This window comes from Sciurus vulgaris (assembly GCF_902686455.1).
Source record: "Sciurus vulgaris genome assembly, chromosome: 3".
NCBI classification, from domain to species: Eukaryota; Metazoa; Chordata; class Mammalia; order Rodentia; family Sciuridae; genus Sciurus; species Sciurus vulgaris.
In genome coordinates this window covers 180,471,352-180,485,539 of record NC_136463.1, presented here as the reverse complement: position 1 = coordinate 180,485,539, position 14,188 = coordinate 180,471,352, and the positions used below count along the sequence as shown (strand labels likewise).

The window sequence follows — 14,188 nt, the reverse complement described above, 5'->3', positions numbered from 1 at the left end:
CCTGCTCCTCTACCATTTTTTACCATTGAGTCTATGTACTAAGCTGCACAGGTTCCTAATGGTTTCTTCAGCTGACTCTTCCAGAGACCAAACTTCCAGTCCTCTGTGGGTGGAGGGTAGTTGTTCCTTGCACCTGGTAGGGAAAGAATGAAGTGGACGGTGGTTCTAAACAACGGGGAAGCAGAATTTCAGATGTTACTACAGTTTCAGCCTCTTCTTTACTTTTTTTTTGGGGGCGGGGGAAGATTGAACCCAAGGGGACTCTTATCACTGAGCTACATCCTCAGCCCTTTTAAAAATTTTATTTTTTTAATAAAATTTGAGACAGGATCTTGCTCAGTTGCTGAGGCTGGGCTTGAACTTGTGATCCTCCTGCTTCAGCCTCCTGGTCACTGGATTACAGGTGTGTACCACTGTGCTCAGCTTTTCACTCTCACTTTCAAAAAAACCTACTTGCACTCCTTCCTAAGGCAAACTGATTCTGGAATGCAAACCTTATCACTCTTCTACTTCCTTACCCCTAGGGTGAATTTTAGCTTATTCAGGACTGCCGAATGAGCTACAACTAAGTGATCTATTTTCTGTCTTGCAAATTTGTGTGTGTGCATGTGTGTATGTGTTACTAGGTATTGAATTTGGGGCACTTAACTGTTGAAGTAATCCCCAGCTCTTAAAATTTTATTTGAGACAGGGCCTAAGTTGCTGAGGCTGATCTTGAACTTATGATCCTCCTACCCTGGCCTCCTGAGTTGCTGGGATTTCTGATGTGTGCCAGCACAATTGACTGCCTTGGAATTTTATTGCCTTTTTTACTTCCTTAATTTTCTTATCTTTATAGTTTATGTTTAAAAAAAAAAACAAACTATAATTATAATTTTTGGTGGTATTGGAGGGAAAGTAAAAAGTCTTTTATAGTTTGATTGCAGGAATACAGATTGAAACCAGAGCCTCAAGCAGGCTAGGCAAGTGCTCTACCACTGAGCTCAGCCCCACCCCTTTTAAATTTTATTTTGATAGAGCATCTCACTAAATTGCCAAGGTTGGCCTCAAACCTGGGATTCTCCTGCCTCAGCCTCCCAAGTAGCTAGAATTACAGGTGCACACCATCACGCCTGATTCTCGTATAGGCCTACGATGTTTAAGATGCTACAGACAATGTGTCATGCTATACCAAGGACTTAGACTTTCACTCTTTCCTGCAAATATCTGATAGGTGGCTTAAAATAGGATTAAAGACCTGGCATCTCTGCCTCCATTTTGCATCTATCTCCATTCCTCTGACTCACTTTGGATTCCAGGAAAAACAGATCAGATAGATAAACATCTTATGCTGAGCCTAAGCTACCCTTCAGGCAACAGCAACTTTCTTATTCCATACGAGGCCCTGCCTGAACAAACGTGAGATAACTATCCGCAAGACCACACCTGATCAAGGTCACTGCTTAGGCAGCTGTACAAAACCTCCAGCTAGGAAAACCCCAAGGCCTGCCCTCATTCCCCTATAAATAACCTCAAGGTCACTGTCAGCCCTGGAGGGCAGGACTGAGGATGAGGGTCCTGTCGTTTTCCCAGTATACTTCACTGGTCGAAGCTCCTCTCAAGCTTGTGAGGGCAGGGTAACAAAGTATTTCCTTTCACGCTTCTTCAGTATTACCTTCTCTGTTTGGTTCTTGTGGCTCCTGGCCAGACCTGATAGGTTGGGTCCCCAGGGCCAGGCCTCTGGTCCAGGACTCTGGCAACAATACTATACTTGTCACTTTATTTTTTAAACTTTATTATGTGAGCCAGGTGTGGGGGTGCATGTCTAGAATCCCAGCGACTCGGGAGGTTGAGGCAGGAAGATCTCACGTTCCATGTCAGCCTCAGCCACTTCGCAAGGCCCTAAGCAAAGTACGGAGACTGTCTCAGAAAACGAGAGGGCTGGGATGTGGTTCAATCCCCAACACGAAAATTAACTAATTGATTAAATTAAGAAGAGGCTGGGAATATAACTCAGTGCTTGACTGGCATGTACAAGGCCCTGGGTTTAACACCTAAAACACATGAAAAAAATATATATATACATACATATTTGTATGCATACATATATATTTATTTATATGTTATAAATATATATTTATATAAATATGTATGATACATATATAAATATAAATGTATATATAATTTTTTTAAGTTTTAAAAGGATAAAAGAGGGTTAGGGCTGTAGTGCAGTGGTACAGTGCTTGCCTAGCATGTGTGAGGCTCTGAGTTCAATCCCCAGCAATACACACACACACACACACACACACACACACACATGCACATGAATCATACTTTTTAAAAAAAGTGTAAAAGAAGCTGGATGCTGTGGTGCATGCCTGAAATTCTAGCAACTCAGGATTCAGGAGTCTGAGGCAGGAGGATCCCAAGTTGGAGGCCAGCATTAACAACTTAGTGAGACCCTCAGCAACTTACCAAGAACCTGTCTCAAAATTATTATTATTATTATTACTATTATTCTGACACCAGGGATTGAATGCAGGCTCTTATCCACTAAGCCCTTTCCCCAGTCCTTTTTATTTTTTATTTAGAGACAGGATCTAACTAGGTTGCTTACAGCCTTGCTAAGTTGCTGAGGCTGGCTTTGAATCTGCGATCCTCCTGCCTCAGCCTCCCAAGGCACTGGATTACAGGCGTGTGCAACACACCCAGGCTCAAAATTTAAAAACGATTTTTAAAAAGTACTGGGAATGTAGCTTAGTGGTAAATAGCCCTGAGTTAAATCCCAGTACAAACATATAAAAATGTAAAAGAGTTTGATCTACACTTTTCAGTTTACTTTATCTCAACTTTAAAAATCCTTGATCTGTTAGATTTGCAATTATGTCTCATCTGAATTTTTTTAAAAACATTTTTTGTTGTAGATGGACATGAAACCTTTATTTTATTTATTTTTATGTGGTGCTGAGGATTGAACCCAGTGCCTCACACATGCTAGGCCAGCGCTCTGCCACTGAGCCACAGCACAGCCCTCCTTTGATTCTGAAGTACTTGAGAAAATCAAATATGCTACATTTTTGTGAATACAGACTGAAATGAGTGAGAATGATTTTGGGGGTGCAACAGGATTGAACTCGGGACTCCAGTGTGCTAAGCACATGCTCTAGTACTGAGTTACACACGCAGTCCTCACATGAGATTAAAAATATCCATTTAATGAAATTGGAGAATATCATGCTAAGTGAGATAACTCAATCTCAAAAAACCAAAAGACGAATGATCTCGCTGATAAGCAGATGATGACACGTAACGGGGGGTGGGAGGGGGCAAAATGGAGGAAGGAGGGACTGTATAGAGGGAAAAGAGGCGTGGGAGGGGTGGGGGAAAGGAAAAAATAACAGAATGAATCAAACATCATTACTCTATGTAAATGTATGAATATGCGAATGGTATGCCGTTACTCCATGTACAAACAGAAACAACATGCATCCCATTTGTTTACAATAAAAATAAATTTTAAAAAATCCATTTAGGTATAAATGATTTGGGAAGCACTAGATGGCCTTTTAAAAAAATGATTCATGACTCATAATAGAACCAAGATCTGCATGTGAAAAAAACGAGACCATCCAAGTACTAGAAGGAAAAAATAGTAAATTCCTTTATTTCCTTTCTGTGTATCAAAATCTAGAAACCATGAGATCTGACAAATCTCACTGTATAAATATACAAAAACTTTGCACAGCCAAATCTCCAGAAGCCTGTATAGAAATGTTTAAAGCAACTCTGTTCATAACAGCACCAAATTCCAAACAACCAAAATATTCATCAATTAGTAAATGGATAAAGGACATTCACATAATGAATTATTCAACAATAAAAAGAAAGAGTAGCTGGGCATGGTAATGTGCTCCTGTAGTCTCAGGGACTAGGGAGGCTGAGGCAGGAGGATCTAAGTTCAAGACGAGCCTGGGCAACTTAGCAAGACCCCGTCTCAAAATAAAAACAAGATCTAGGGGTGTAACTCAGTGGTAGAGTATCCCTGGGTTCAAAACCCAGTACTGCAAAGAAAGAAAGAAAGAAAGAAAGAAAGAAAGAAAGAAAGAAAGAAAGAAAGAAAGAAAGAAAGAAAGAAAGAAAGAAAGAGAGAGATACTGATGCATGTAATAAAATGGTGAAATCTCAAAAGCATTATGCTAAGTAAAAGAAACCAGATATCAAAGGCAAGTTCTGGGGTTTGGGTGTGTGGTTCAGTAGAGAGCACTTATCTGACATACCAGAGGCCCTGAGTTCAATTCCCAGCACTGCAAAAACAAAACAAAACACAAAAAGCAGCTATATTCCATGTGATTTCATTTAGGGCATGCTGAAAAAGATAAAATAGAAATCTGGTCAGGGATACTGAGGCAGGGGGAGGAGAGGAGACTGACCACAAAGGCCCACTTTCAGGCTTAGTGATGGGATACTTTGTTAAATTCATAGACTCTGAAAGGGTAATTTTTCCTACAGCAAAATCCTAACTCAATAAATATAATTTAGTGTAATCCCAGCTACTCCAGAGGCTGAGGCAGGAGGCTCACAAGTTTTGTTGTTTTTTTGGGTTTATTTATTTATTTTAACCTCTTGTTCTGGGGGTTGAACTCAGGGCCGTGCATCTGGGGGGCAAGCACTCTAGCTAGGAGTGACATCTCCAACCTTGATCACAAGTTAGAGGTCAGCCTGAGCAACTGGGCAAAAACCTGTCTCAAAATAAAATAAAAAGGGCTGGGGATGTAGCTCAGGGTAAGGCCCTTTCCTAATACGTGCGAGGCCCTGAGTTAAAACAACATTAAAAAAAAAGTAATACACATATCCTTTATTCCTAATATAATTTATATTATATTGACAATATCAGTAGTTAGAAATGAATATGGGAAAAATACATCCCATTACTATAGTTCAAAACCACAAATTACCAAAAATAATGTGAGGATTATAAAACCCAACAGTCAGCACATGGTACACACCTACAATTCCCAGACACTCAGGAGGCTGAGGCAGGAGGATCACAGATTCAAGGCCAGGCTAGGCAACTTAATGAGGCTGTAACAGTGTCCACTTTATGCTTTGAATATAACCCTTGCTGCCCTGCCACTGCAACTGATTTTTAAAATGGACATGTTTCTTTCTCTTCCTTTCTGTCTGCTCCTCCCTAATCTCCCCCTCCCTAATCTCAGGGGACACAGGATCACCTCTCTTCCCCATCCTAGGCAGCGCTATCTGTCCCTGAGCACACACCCACCACAGGAATGAAGTAGTCCAGACTTTGGGGATGGCAGCAGAAGATCTCAGAAATGATAACTGAATTACAACTCCAACAGAGAACACACGGAATGTAGCCTTTGAGTCACCTCTTTAAAAGCCCCCTGTTCTTGCTGATGGGCAGAATTCCAGCCTCTGGGACAGGAGTCCCCTGTGTTTCTCCTTTGCTAGCAAAACAATACACCGTTTCCCTTTTTCTCAAAACCGTGTCCTCATTGCATTGGCACTAGGGACAAGGAACGAGCTTTTAGCAATAAGACTATGTCTCAAATTTAAAAATATAAAGAACTGGAGGTGTAGCTCAGTGGTAAAATATCCCTGAGAAAACAATAATAAAAAAAAAAAATCGTGGTGACACAATAAGCCATACATTGACAACAAATAATTTTAACCCCTACCTCTCACCAATTTAAGAATAACTTCTAAGCCAGGTGTGGTGATGCACACCTGCAATCCCAGTGACTTGGGAAGCTGAGGCAGGAGGATCGCAAATTTGAGGCTGGCCTCAGCAACTTATGAGACACTGTCTCAAAATAAAAAATAAAAAGGACTGGGGATATAGCTCAGTAGTAGAGCACCCCTGGGTTCAATCCCCCATAGAAAAAGAGAAAAAAAGTTATTTTCCTCAAGTTGCATCCATGACCACAATGCCAGATCGTCAGCCGAGCTTTCCTAACACTTAGGCGGGTGGCCCTCAGGCTCAGCCAGCTAGAGCAGCCTGTTCCTTTCCACTCAGGCTCAGTTGGAGTTAAGCAGAATCACGTGAGCGCATTCAACAAGTCGTGCATTTACATCTTCCCGCCTTCTCGCCGGGACAGAGTCCCTTCCCACCGCCACCTCTACCTCACTGCAGGTTCCCTTGCTGTGTCCCTCGATTGCCATTTTAATGTCAGCTTCCTCCGGGGCTCCCGGCGGCACTGGAGCTATGTGCTAAGATTTATTTCTCCCGAGGCCAACCTGCCTCCAGTTGGCGGCTGCCTGCGTGTCCCCTCTTCTGCAGAGGCCAGCTTTTCAGCGTCTGAAAAGCACGCTCCCAAATCCCGGGCCAGTGTCCCTTCAGCTCACTACCCGGCTCCACCCTGCTTGCGACTCGGCTGAGTCTCGCAGCAAGAGCCCCTCAGTGGTTCAGTGGGACGCAGTCGTTCACTCAGCTGGTACTTAGCGAGTGTCAACCGAGTGCCACACGGTGCTCCAGGTGCCTGGCGGACGCCAGTGCAGGGAAGAACGCACCGTCCCAGCGGGCTGGCCTCTCGGTAGCAGGCTCGGCTGACGTGCGGACTGGCCGGCACTGCGGTTGGACGCAGGCTGCTCTGTCGCCGAGCTGCGCCCCAGCCCTGTTTATTTTTTATTTTGATGCATGGTTTCACTAAGTTGTCAGACTGACCTGGAGCCTGCCATCCTCCTGCCTCACTTTCCTGGGGTGCTGGGGTTACAGGCAAGCACCATTGTGCCCCCTATATTTTACTAGTAGTTTTTGGTGGCGCTGAGATCCCGGGACCTGGTGCACGCTGAGCACGCACCGCATCACCCCCTCTGATCGTCCTTATCCCAACCCGTCACCCAAGACAGACACCTGAAGCCTTGTGCTTCTTTATTCCTAAATCAGCCACCAGATGCAGTTCAACTCCAGAGTCCCTCTCCATCCACCCTCCTCTATGTACTGGGTTGGAAACCCAGAGGTGCTCTTCCACCGAGCTACACCCCAGTCCTTTTTACTTTTGATTTTGAGACAGGGTCTCCTTAAATTGTCCAGGCTGGCCTGGAACTTGTGATCCTCCCGCCTCAGCCTCCCCGAGTTGCCGGGATTATAGGATCCACTGGTGCCTGGCTCTGGTTACGGACCTCAAATCTCTTCCCCTTGGAGAGTGCAAACGTCTTCCGTTTTCTCCACCTGATAATTCAACGGCCTGGAAGTCTTCCTTTGTACAGCCGCTACCAAAGTCCTCGTAAAGCACCAACGCAGGAGCTGGGACGAAGCTCAGAGGTGGAGTGCTCGCCTGGCACGTGAGCTCTGCGTTCCAGCCCCAGGACCACAAAATATCATTTAAAAAAAAAGAAAAAAAGTTGGAGAAAACATTGACAGCTTGTCAATCCTTAGCCTAACATTCAGGGTGCTGACCCCTTTCAAGACGTGACACTGTATACAGAGCTGGGGGAAGTGGCACGCATCTAAAATCCCAGCATCTGGGGAGGCTGAGGCAGGAGGATCTCCAGTTCAAGGCCAGCCTAGACAATTTAGTGAGACCCTGTTTCTAAACAAAAAACAGGGTCGGGGTGGGAAAATAGCTCAGTGGCAGAGCACCTGCTTATCATCCTAGAAGCTCTGAGCTGGAATCCCAGCATCCACATAAATAAATAAATAAACAAACAGGGCTCAGGACATAGCTCAGCTCCCTTAGGCTGAGAGTTCACTCCCAGTACCTGGTTGGGGGGAAGCCCTCCTGGAGAGGACAAGTGTCTCCTCTGTGCATGTCCAAACATCTGCCACACAAGCCAGTGATGTGAACGAATGTAGACACCTCATTCATGTGACACAGAGCTCGGCAGGGTGAGATTCAGAGGGTGAGTTTCACTGAACAAGGGCACACAGCCAAAGAGACTAGAATTCAGATCTAATACCCAAACTCAAGTTCCTCCACTTATACAGAGGTAGGGTAGGAGAAATAAAAATAGACTTATTTTTATAGGAGACATAAAGGAAGGACAAGGAAATAAAATTTTAATTCAGAAGTTCCACGTACTTTTCTAGGCTTGTCAGTTCTAAGCCAGTCTCTCCCAGGCCTGTCACTCTAAAAGTTTCTGGGAAATCTGTAAATCCACTTATGCGCCATTGATTCACCCCACCCTACAAGTAGATTAAGTAGACAGATTTAATATTTTGAAAAACCTACAATCTCAGGGACTTCCCAGCGTTTCCAGTGATCAGATAATGAAGACCACGAGGATCCTGAGAACGGCCATCTTGGGCCTTCCTGAGACCACCCGACTGACATCTTTCCTGCATACCTTCCCATACCTGCCCTTCACCAAGTCTCCTTCAAACGAAGTCGGGGAACCCCAAGAGCGAACCCCAAAGGCATTGCTCTCGTGAGACTGCCCACATATTCCTTGGGTGTGTATCTACTTCCCTACATAAACCTCTGTCAAAGCCTCTGGCGAGCGTGTGCTTTAGTCCTTTGCTATCAGGTAAGACACGGGTCCTGCTGGGTTCAAGTCCAGTTCCAGTTGCTTCTCACCTGTGACAACACCGCCTCTGACAGTGTCCACTTTATACTTTGAATATGACCCTGCTCGGCCACCGCAGCTGATTTTTAAAATGGACATGCTTCCTTCTCTTCCTCTCTCGTCCTCCCAACTCTGTCCCTCCCCACTCTCAGGGGAGTCACCTTTCTTCCCTATTTCAGGCAGATTTACCTGTCCTTGAGTACATACTCCAATAGGAGTGAAGTGATCCAGACTTTGGGGATGGCACCAGAAGATCTCAGAAATGACTATTTCCCAAATTAACAAGTGAGTCAAAACCCCAACAGAGAGCACGTGGCGGAGTGTAGCCTCCTGCGATGAGCAGATTCACCGCCTTTGGACCAGAGTCCCCTGTGTTTCTACTCTGCTGGCAAAGAAATAAACCTTCTTTCTCCTTTTTCTCAAAACCGCATCATCGTTATTGGACTGGCACTGAGGACAAGGAGCAAGGTCTCAGTAACACTTCCTTCCATTTTATCTTCTCCCCGTTCATTGGTTTCCTCCCCTCAGTCTTAAACAGATTTAGACTTCTCTTTTCACCATATTTCCCCTACTTGAGACCTCTTATCTTTTCCTTTATAAACAAGTTTCTTCAAAAGAGCTATTTTCCTTGCTTATATCTCCTGTACGACCTGTGTGTCTGTGGTTCAGTCAGTATGAGGATATAGGCTTTGTTAAGTTGGAATAAATAATTTTCCTCGAATGGACTGACCAAGACAATGAAAGAGACAATGCTAGCTCTTTGTACATAAAATTATAAAAACCTTTAAAATATTCATACCTTATACTCATTATGCATTTATAAACTTATTGACCCTAAAATTCCAAAAGAACAAAGATATAAGGCAATCTGAACAGTTGAGAAATATTTTGTTATAAAATTACCACAGAAGCATTTTTTCTGTCAATGAGTGACGATTATTCTCTAAGTGAAATTTAGTATTTTAATCATATTTAATTGCATTAATTACATTTAAAAAATGAAGACTAATTCAGTAACATCTTCTGTTTTCCAACAGACAAGGAGCTACAATAAGGGGCCAAATAATCCTTGCCTGTTGCTTTTCTCCTTTTCTGAAATGCTCAGTGAAGACAGGTGCTGAGAAACCAGTGTGATAAAAGCAAAGAAGAAATTTTCATGCAGAGCTGCTTAAATGGTCATAAAAGAGGAAGATTAAGTTCCATAAAAGGGCTACAAATGTTGCAGGCTGGGCTTCAGATTTCTAACCAAACTAGCAGGCAGGCCTCGGTAACAAGGGGGTGACAGACTATTACACAATTTTAAATCCTGAAGTACTGGGGTAAACAAGTCTCAAGTGAACGGACTCCAACAAGTAGCCTTACTTGGGTGCGCCCTACGATGAGATTTCCATTGAGTTGCTATGAAGTACGTAAATGTGGCTCATTTCTTTTTCTTCTTTCTCTCTTTCTCTTTTCTTCTTTTGGTGTTCTGGGGATTGACCACAGCCTCATAAATACAAGGCAAGCTCTGAGCTCCACGACCAGCCCTTTTTGGGACAGGGTCTTACTAAGTTGCCTGTGCTGGCCTTCAAGTGTGGTCCTTCTGTCTCCCTTTCCTGGCGAGGGATTATGTGGAAGCCACAAGCCTGGCACACCTCATTTCTTCATGATTTTTGTAATAAAAAAATAGGTCAAATTTTAAAAATATCTAAATATAAATATTTTTTAAAAACCAATAAATGACCATAAGTTGGGGTAGGGAGATAAATCGCCTGGAGTCACTTTGTGGTTGAGGCCTGTGATATTGTGATAAGACTCTGGTTGTCCTCTGTGACTCCTGGGTCCCTAACTCCCTCCCCAGGGCAGGCCATGGAAGATGGAACTCCTTCCCCAGGGCAGGCCACAGACACTCTAAGCTCCCCCAGTTTTCTGCTGGGAGCTGGCAGGAAAGAAGTTCTCTGACCTTGGGACTGGGGAAGTGGCTCAGGGTAGAGCACCTGGTTAGCATGGAGGAGGCCCAAGGTCAGATCTTCAGCTCCAAAATAATACAAATTTTAAAATTAGCTGATTTCCCTTGTCCGACAGTAGTCCCAAAGACACTCATTTTAGAAAGTTCTGTCTCATACCCAGGAGGAAGGAAGCTACAGAGTGGTCAGGAAGAGTCTGGTCTGGCCTTTCTAAATGTGCCCTTTCAGACTATTAGCACTGGATCATACCCTGGGGTTCAAAAAGTTTCCATGAACACCTAAAAGGACAGCAGGAGCCCAACAGCTGAACTCGGAGGTTCTTGGCAGTGTTATGCCGGGGACAGGGAAGCCCCACATCGCTTCCTTGTACCTTGCCTTATGCGTCTCTTCATCTATATACCTTATTTTACTACTGAGGATTGAACCCTGGGGTGCTTTACCACTGAGCTACATCCCCAGTCATTCTAATTTTTAATGTTGACATGGTCTTGCTGAGTTGCTGAGGGTCTCACTAAATTCCTAAAGCTGGTCTCAAACTTGAGATCCTTCTACCTCAGCCTCCTTTGTCTGTGAGATCACAGGCCTTTGCCAGTGTGCCCCACTCATCTGTATCGTTTAAAAGAAACAGGTATCAACTCAGGAGGCTGAGCCAGGAAGACCTCAAGTTCAAGACCAGCCTTAGCATCTTAGGCCTTAAACAACTTTGTGAGACTCTGTCTCAAAATAAAAAATAAAAAGGGCTAGGAAGTACTCAATGGCAAACTGCCCTGGGTTCAACCACTAGTACCCCTACAAAAAACAAAAAGTAAAACAAACAAACAAACAAACAAACAAACAAAAAACCACTGGTATCCCAGACTCAAGAGGTAGAGGCAGGAGGACTGCAAGTTCAAGGCCAGTCTAAGCAAATTAGTGAGGCCCTAACAACCTAGTGAGACCCTGTCTCAAAATTAAAACAAAATTAAAAAGGACTGGGGATGTGGCTCAGTGGTAAAGTGCCCCTGGATTCAATCCCGAGGACCAAAACATAAAATAAACTGGCAAATGCGTCACCTTGAGTCCTATGAGCTGTTCTAGCAAATTAATAGAACTCAAGGAGTCGACGGGTCAGAGGCTCAGGAAAGGCCACCTGGGGCTTGTAACAGGCATCTATCGTGCTGGGAGCAGGCGGTCCTGGGACTGAGCCCTTGACTGGTGGGACCTGAGCTACCTGTGGGGAAAAACAACCCACACAAAACCGGTGTCAGAAGAGATCTGTGTTGTCAAAGCAGGGCTGGGGACATGAGTCTTGGTTGGTTTTCCTTCCATATCTTCAGAACCCATGTTTAAGCTCAAGATTTCAATGGCATTAATGAGTTCTTATTCCGTGTGCATAAATGAATGTCTTGTTAGGTTTACTAATGATTACTGTGGCTATACTTCTAAAGAAAAGTGCTAGGAGTCCTAAGTGAGTGAAGACTACTCAAGCCAGAAACAGGATTTCTTTCCCCTCCTCAACCCCCCAGATCTGAAAAAACTAAAGTGGAGGAATTGCAATATATTACCCCCCAAGGCGGTCAGCAAGGTTCGAACTGTTTTAACAGCAGAAAGCTCCAAAACCTGCCAGCAAGGACGTCTCCACCTTGTGTGGACACCGGAACAAGGGGAGCCAGTTTTCCTGGAGTGTATTTTCATCTGTTTGATTTTTTGCGGGCATGGCCACACCTCTTCCTGATCAGTTAGCTGGCAAACCCCCCTATATTATTTTGTTAATAATATTGTTTTTAAAAGGAACATTTTTTAAAACTTAAAAGGCTTTATAGTTTTAATAACTGACAAAGCTCATCATAACTAGTTTAGATAATAAAGAACTTGGGGAGAAAGAAAAAAGAAATTTAAAACTCTATTTCTAGAGCCTTGGTGGCACACGCCTGTCATCCCAGCGGCTCAGGAGGCTGAGGTAGGAGGATGGCAAGTTCAAAGCCAGCCTTGGCAACAGCGAGGCACTAAGCAACTCAGTGAGACCCAGTCTCTAAATAAAATACAAAATAAGGCTGCGGATGTGGCTCAGTGGTTGAGTGCCCCTGAGTTCAACTCCTGGTACCCCAAAAAAAAAAAAAAATCTATTTCTAGACATTAAAGTCTCTCTTTTTTTCTGTGCTGGGGACTGAACCCAGGGCTTGTAGTACTCTAGTCGAGGACTCTACCACTAAGCTAGATTCCCATCCCTAAAAAGTGTAGTCTTGCATATTCCATCAGACATTTCTCAGGTCTGTATTTATGGATAGACTGTGGGTGCGTCTGTCTGTGTGAGAGGGTTGTTTTAGAGGTGGGGCTGCACCCGGGGCTGCGCTCCATCCCCAGCCCTGACGGGTGGCAGTTTTGCACGAAGGGATAAGGAAGCGAAATCAGCTGTGATGTGTCTTCTCTCACTCCTTGTCAGGCATCTACTTATGTCATGTCCAAGTATAACATCGTCATTTTTAGTGGCTTTACTGCTCTTTTGTACAGAAACATAATTGACCACTGTCCTGTTGAAGGTTTTTAGCTGCCTCCCCACATTTGTGTGATCACTCTCTCCCTGAGGGGGAGCCTGGGATAAAGACGTGAGCATCGTGCCTCTAGGTTTTGCTGTCTAGACTTTGGGAAGCAAGTTGAGTGTGACAGAACACCAACAGGGGCTCACACAAGACAAAAGTCTATGTGAAAGAGGCAGTGGGCCACCCTGGGCTCAGGAGCATTCCATTTTGGTAATTGTCCTCAGATTTGACTTTCTTTCAGGTGTTTGTTTTGTTTTAAATACTGGGGAGCAAGCGCAGGGGTGTTCTACCACTGAGTTACATCTTCAGTCCATTTTATTTTTATTTTGAGAAAGGGTCTTGCTAAATTGTGGAGGCTGGCCTCAAACTTGTGATCCTCCTGCCTCAGCCTCCCCAGTCACTGGATTATAACGGTGCTTCAACATGCTGGGCTTTGGGCTTCCTCTTTATGGTGCAATGGCTGCTCAAGTCCTAGTCATTGAGTCTGCATTCCAGATAGTGAGGAAGAGGAAGGAACAAATAAGGGTCCAACTCCTAAGCACTCCTTTGTGAGGCCACACTCGTCACCTCCACTGACATTCTATTGGCCAGAATTTGGACATGTGGCTAAATGAAGCTGCAGAGGAGGCTGAAAAAGCAGTTGCTTGTTTACTCTGAAATTCATGTGTTGGAAAATCTTTCAAGTGCAGAAAAGGGAAATTGGATATTGGGGGCTACTAATGGTTTCTGCCACCAATTTGCCAACTTACACTCCTATGGCCATCATGCAGGAGAAAAATCCCCCCCATGCTTTTACCAACACTCCCCATATTATTTTAAATGCATTTCATTATTTGTAAGGAAAAATATTTAGCCTATCAAATAATGTATGTAGCTTATGATACCAGTATTGGTGTATACTTCCTCCCCTAAAGAAAAAAGGGATGTGCAAATGTCATCACAAAACATGGATCACAATCAGTTCCTATTCATTTCACCTCTTTCGCATCCCTTGACATTCTTGTCATCTCCGTGGTTCTCCAGAGGATCATGGCAAAATCTTTTTAGGGGGCTGTCCCCACGCTTGAACCCAGCTGGCTTAGCCGCACATTGCAGCAGAGACTTCTTGCTAAGCTGTGTATGTGGATGTCATCTTTCTTTATTCTCCCATGGCCAAAATCCTGGGGTGGTATGTAAGGCCCCAGCAATGACCCCTGGCCACCTCTTCTTCAGCATCGT

The 14,188-nt window shown here is 44.1% G+C and overlaps 1 protein-coding gene across 2 annotated transcripts in view; it reads right to left on the bottom strand.

Moving 5' to 3' along the window:
• FBXO36 (F-box protein 36) overlaps nucleotides 1–14,188 on the bottom strand; it is a 90,255-nt gene that overhangs the window by 52,062 nt on the left and 24,005 nt on the right. The window contains exon 1 of one of the 2 annotated variants that reach the window (XM_079132656.1): nucleotides 24–273. The exons of the other annotated variant lie outside the window; for it this stretch is intronic. Coding sequence (XP_078988782.1) covers nucleotides 24–26 — 3 coding nt within the window. The 5' untranslated portion in view covers nucleotides 27–273. Of the gene's footprint in view, nucleotides 1–23; nucleotides 274–14,188 lie in introns of those variants that run through there. 2 annotated transcript variants of the gene reach the window in all.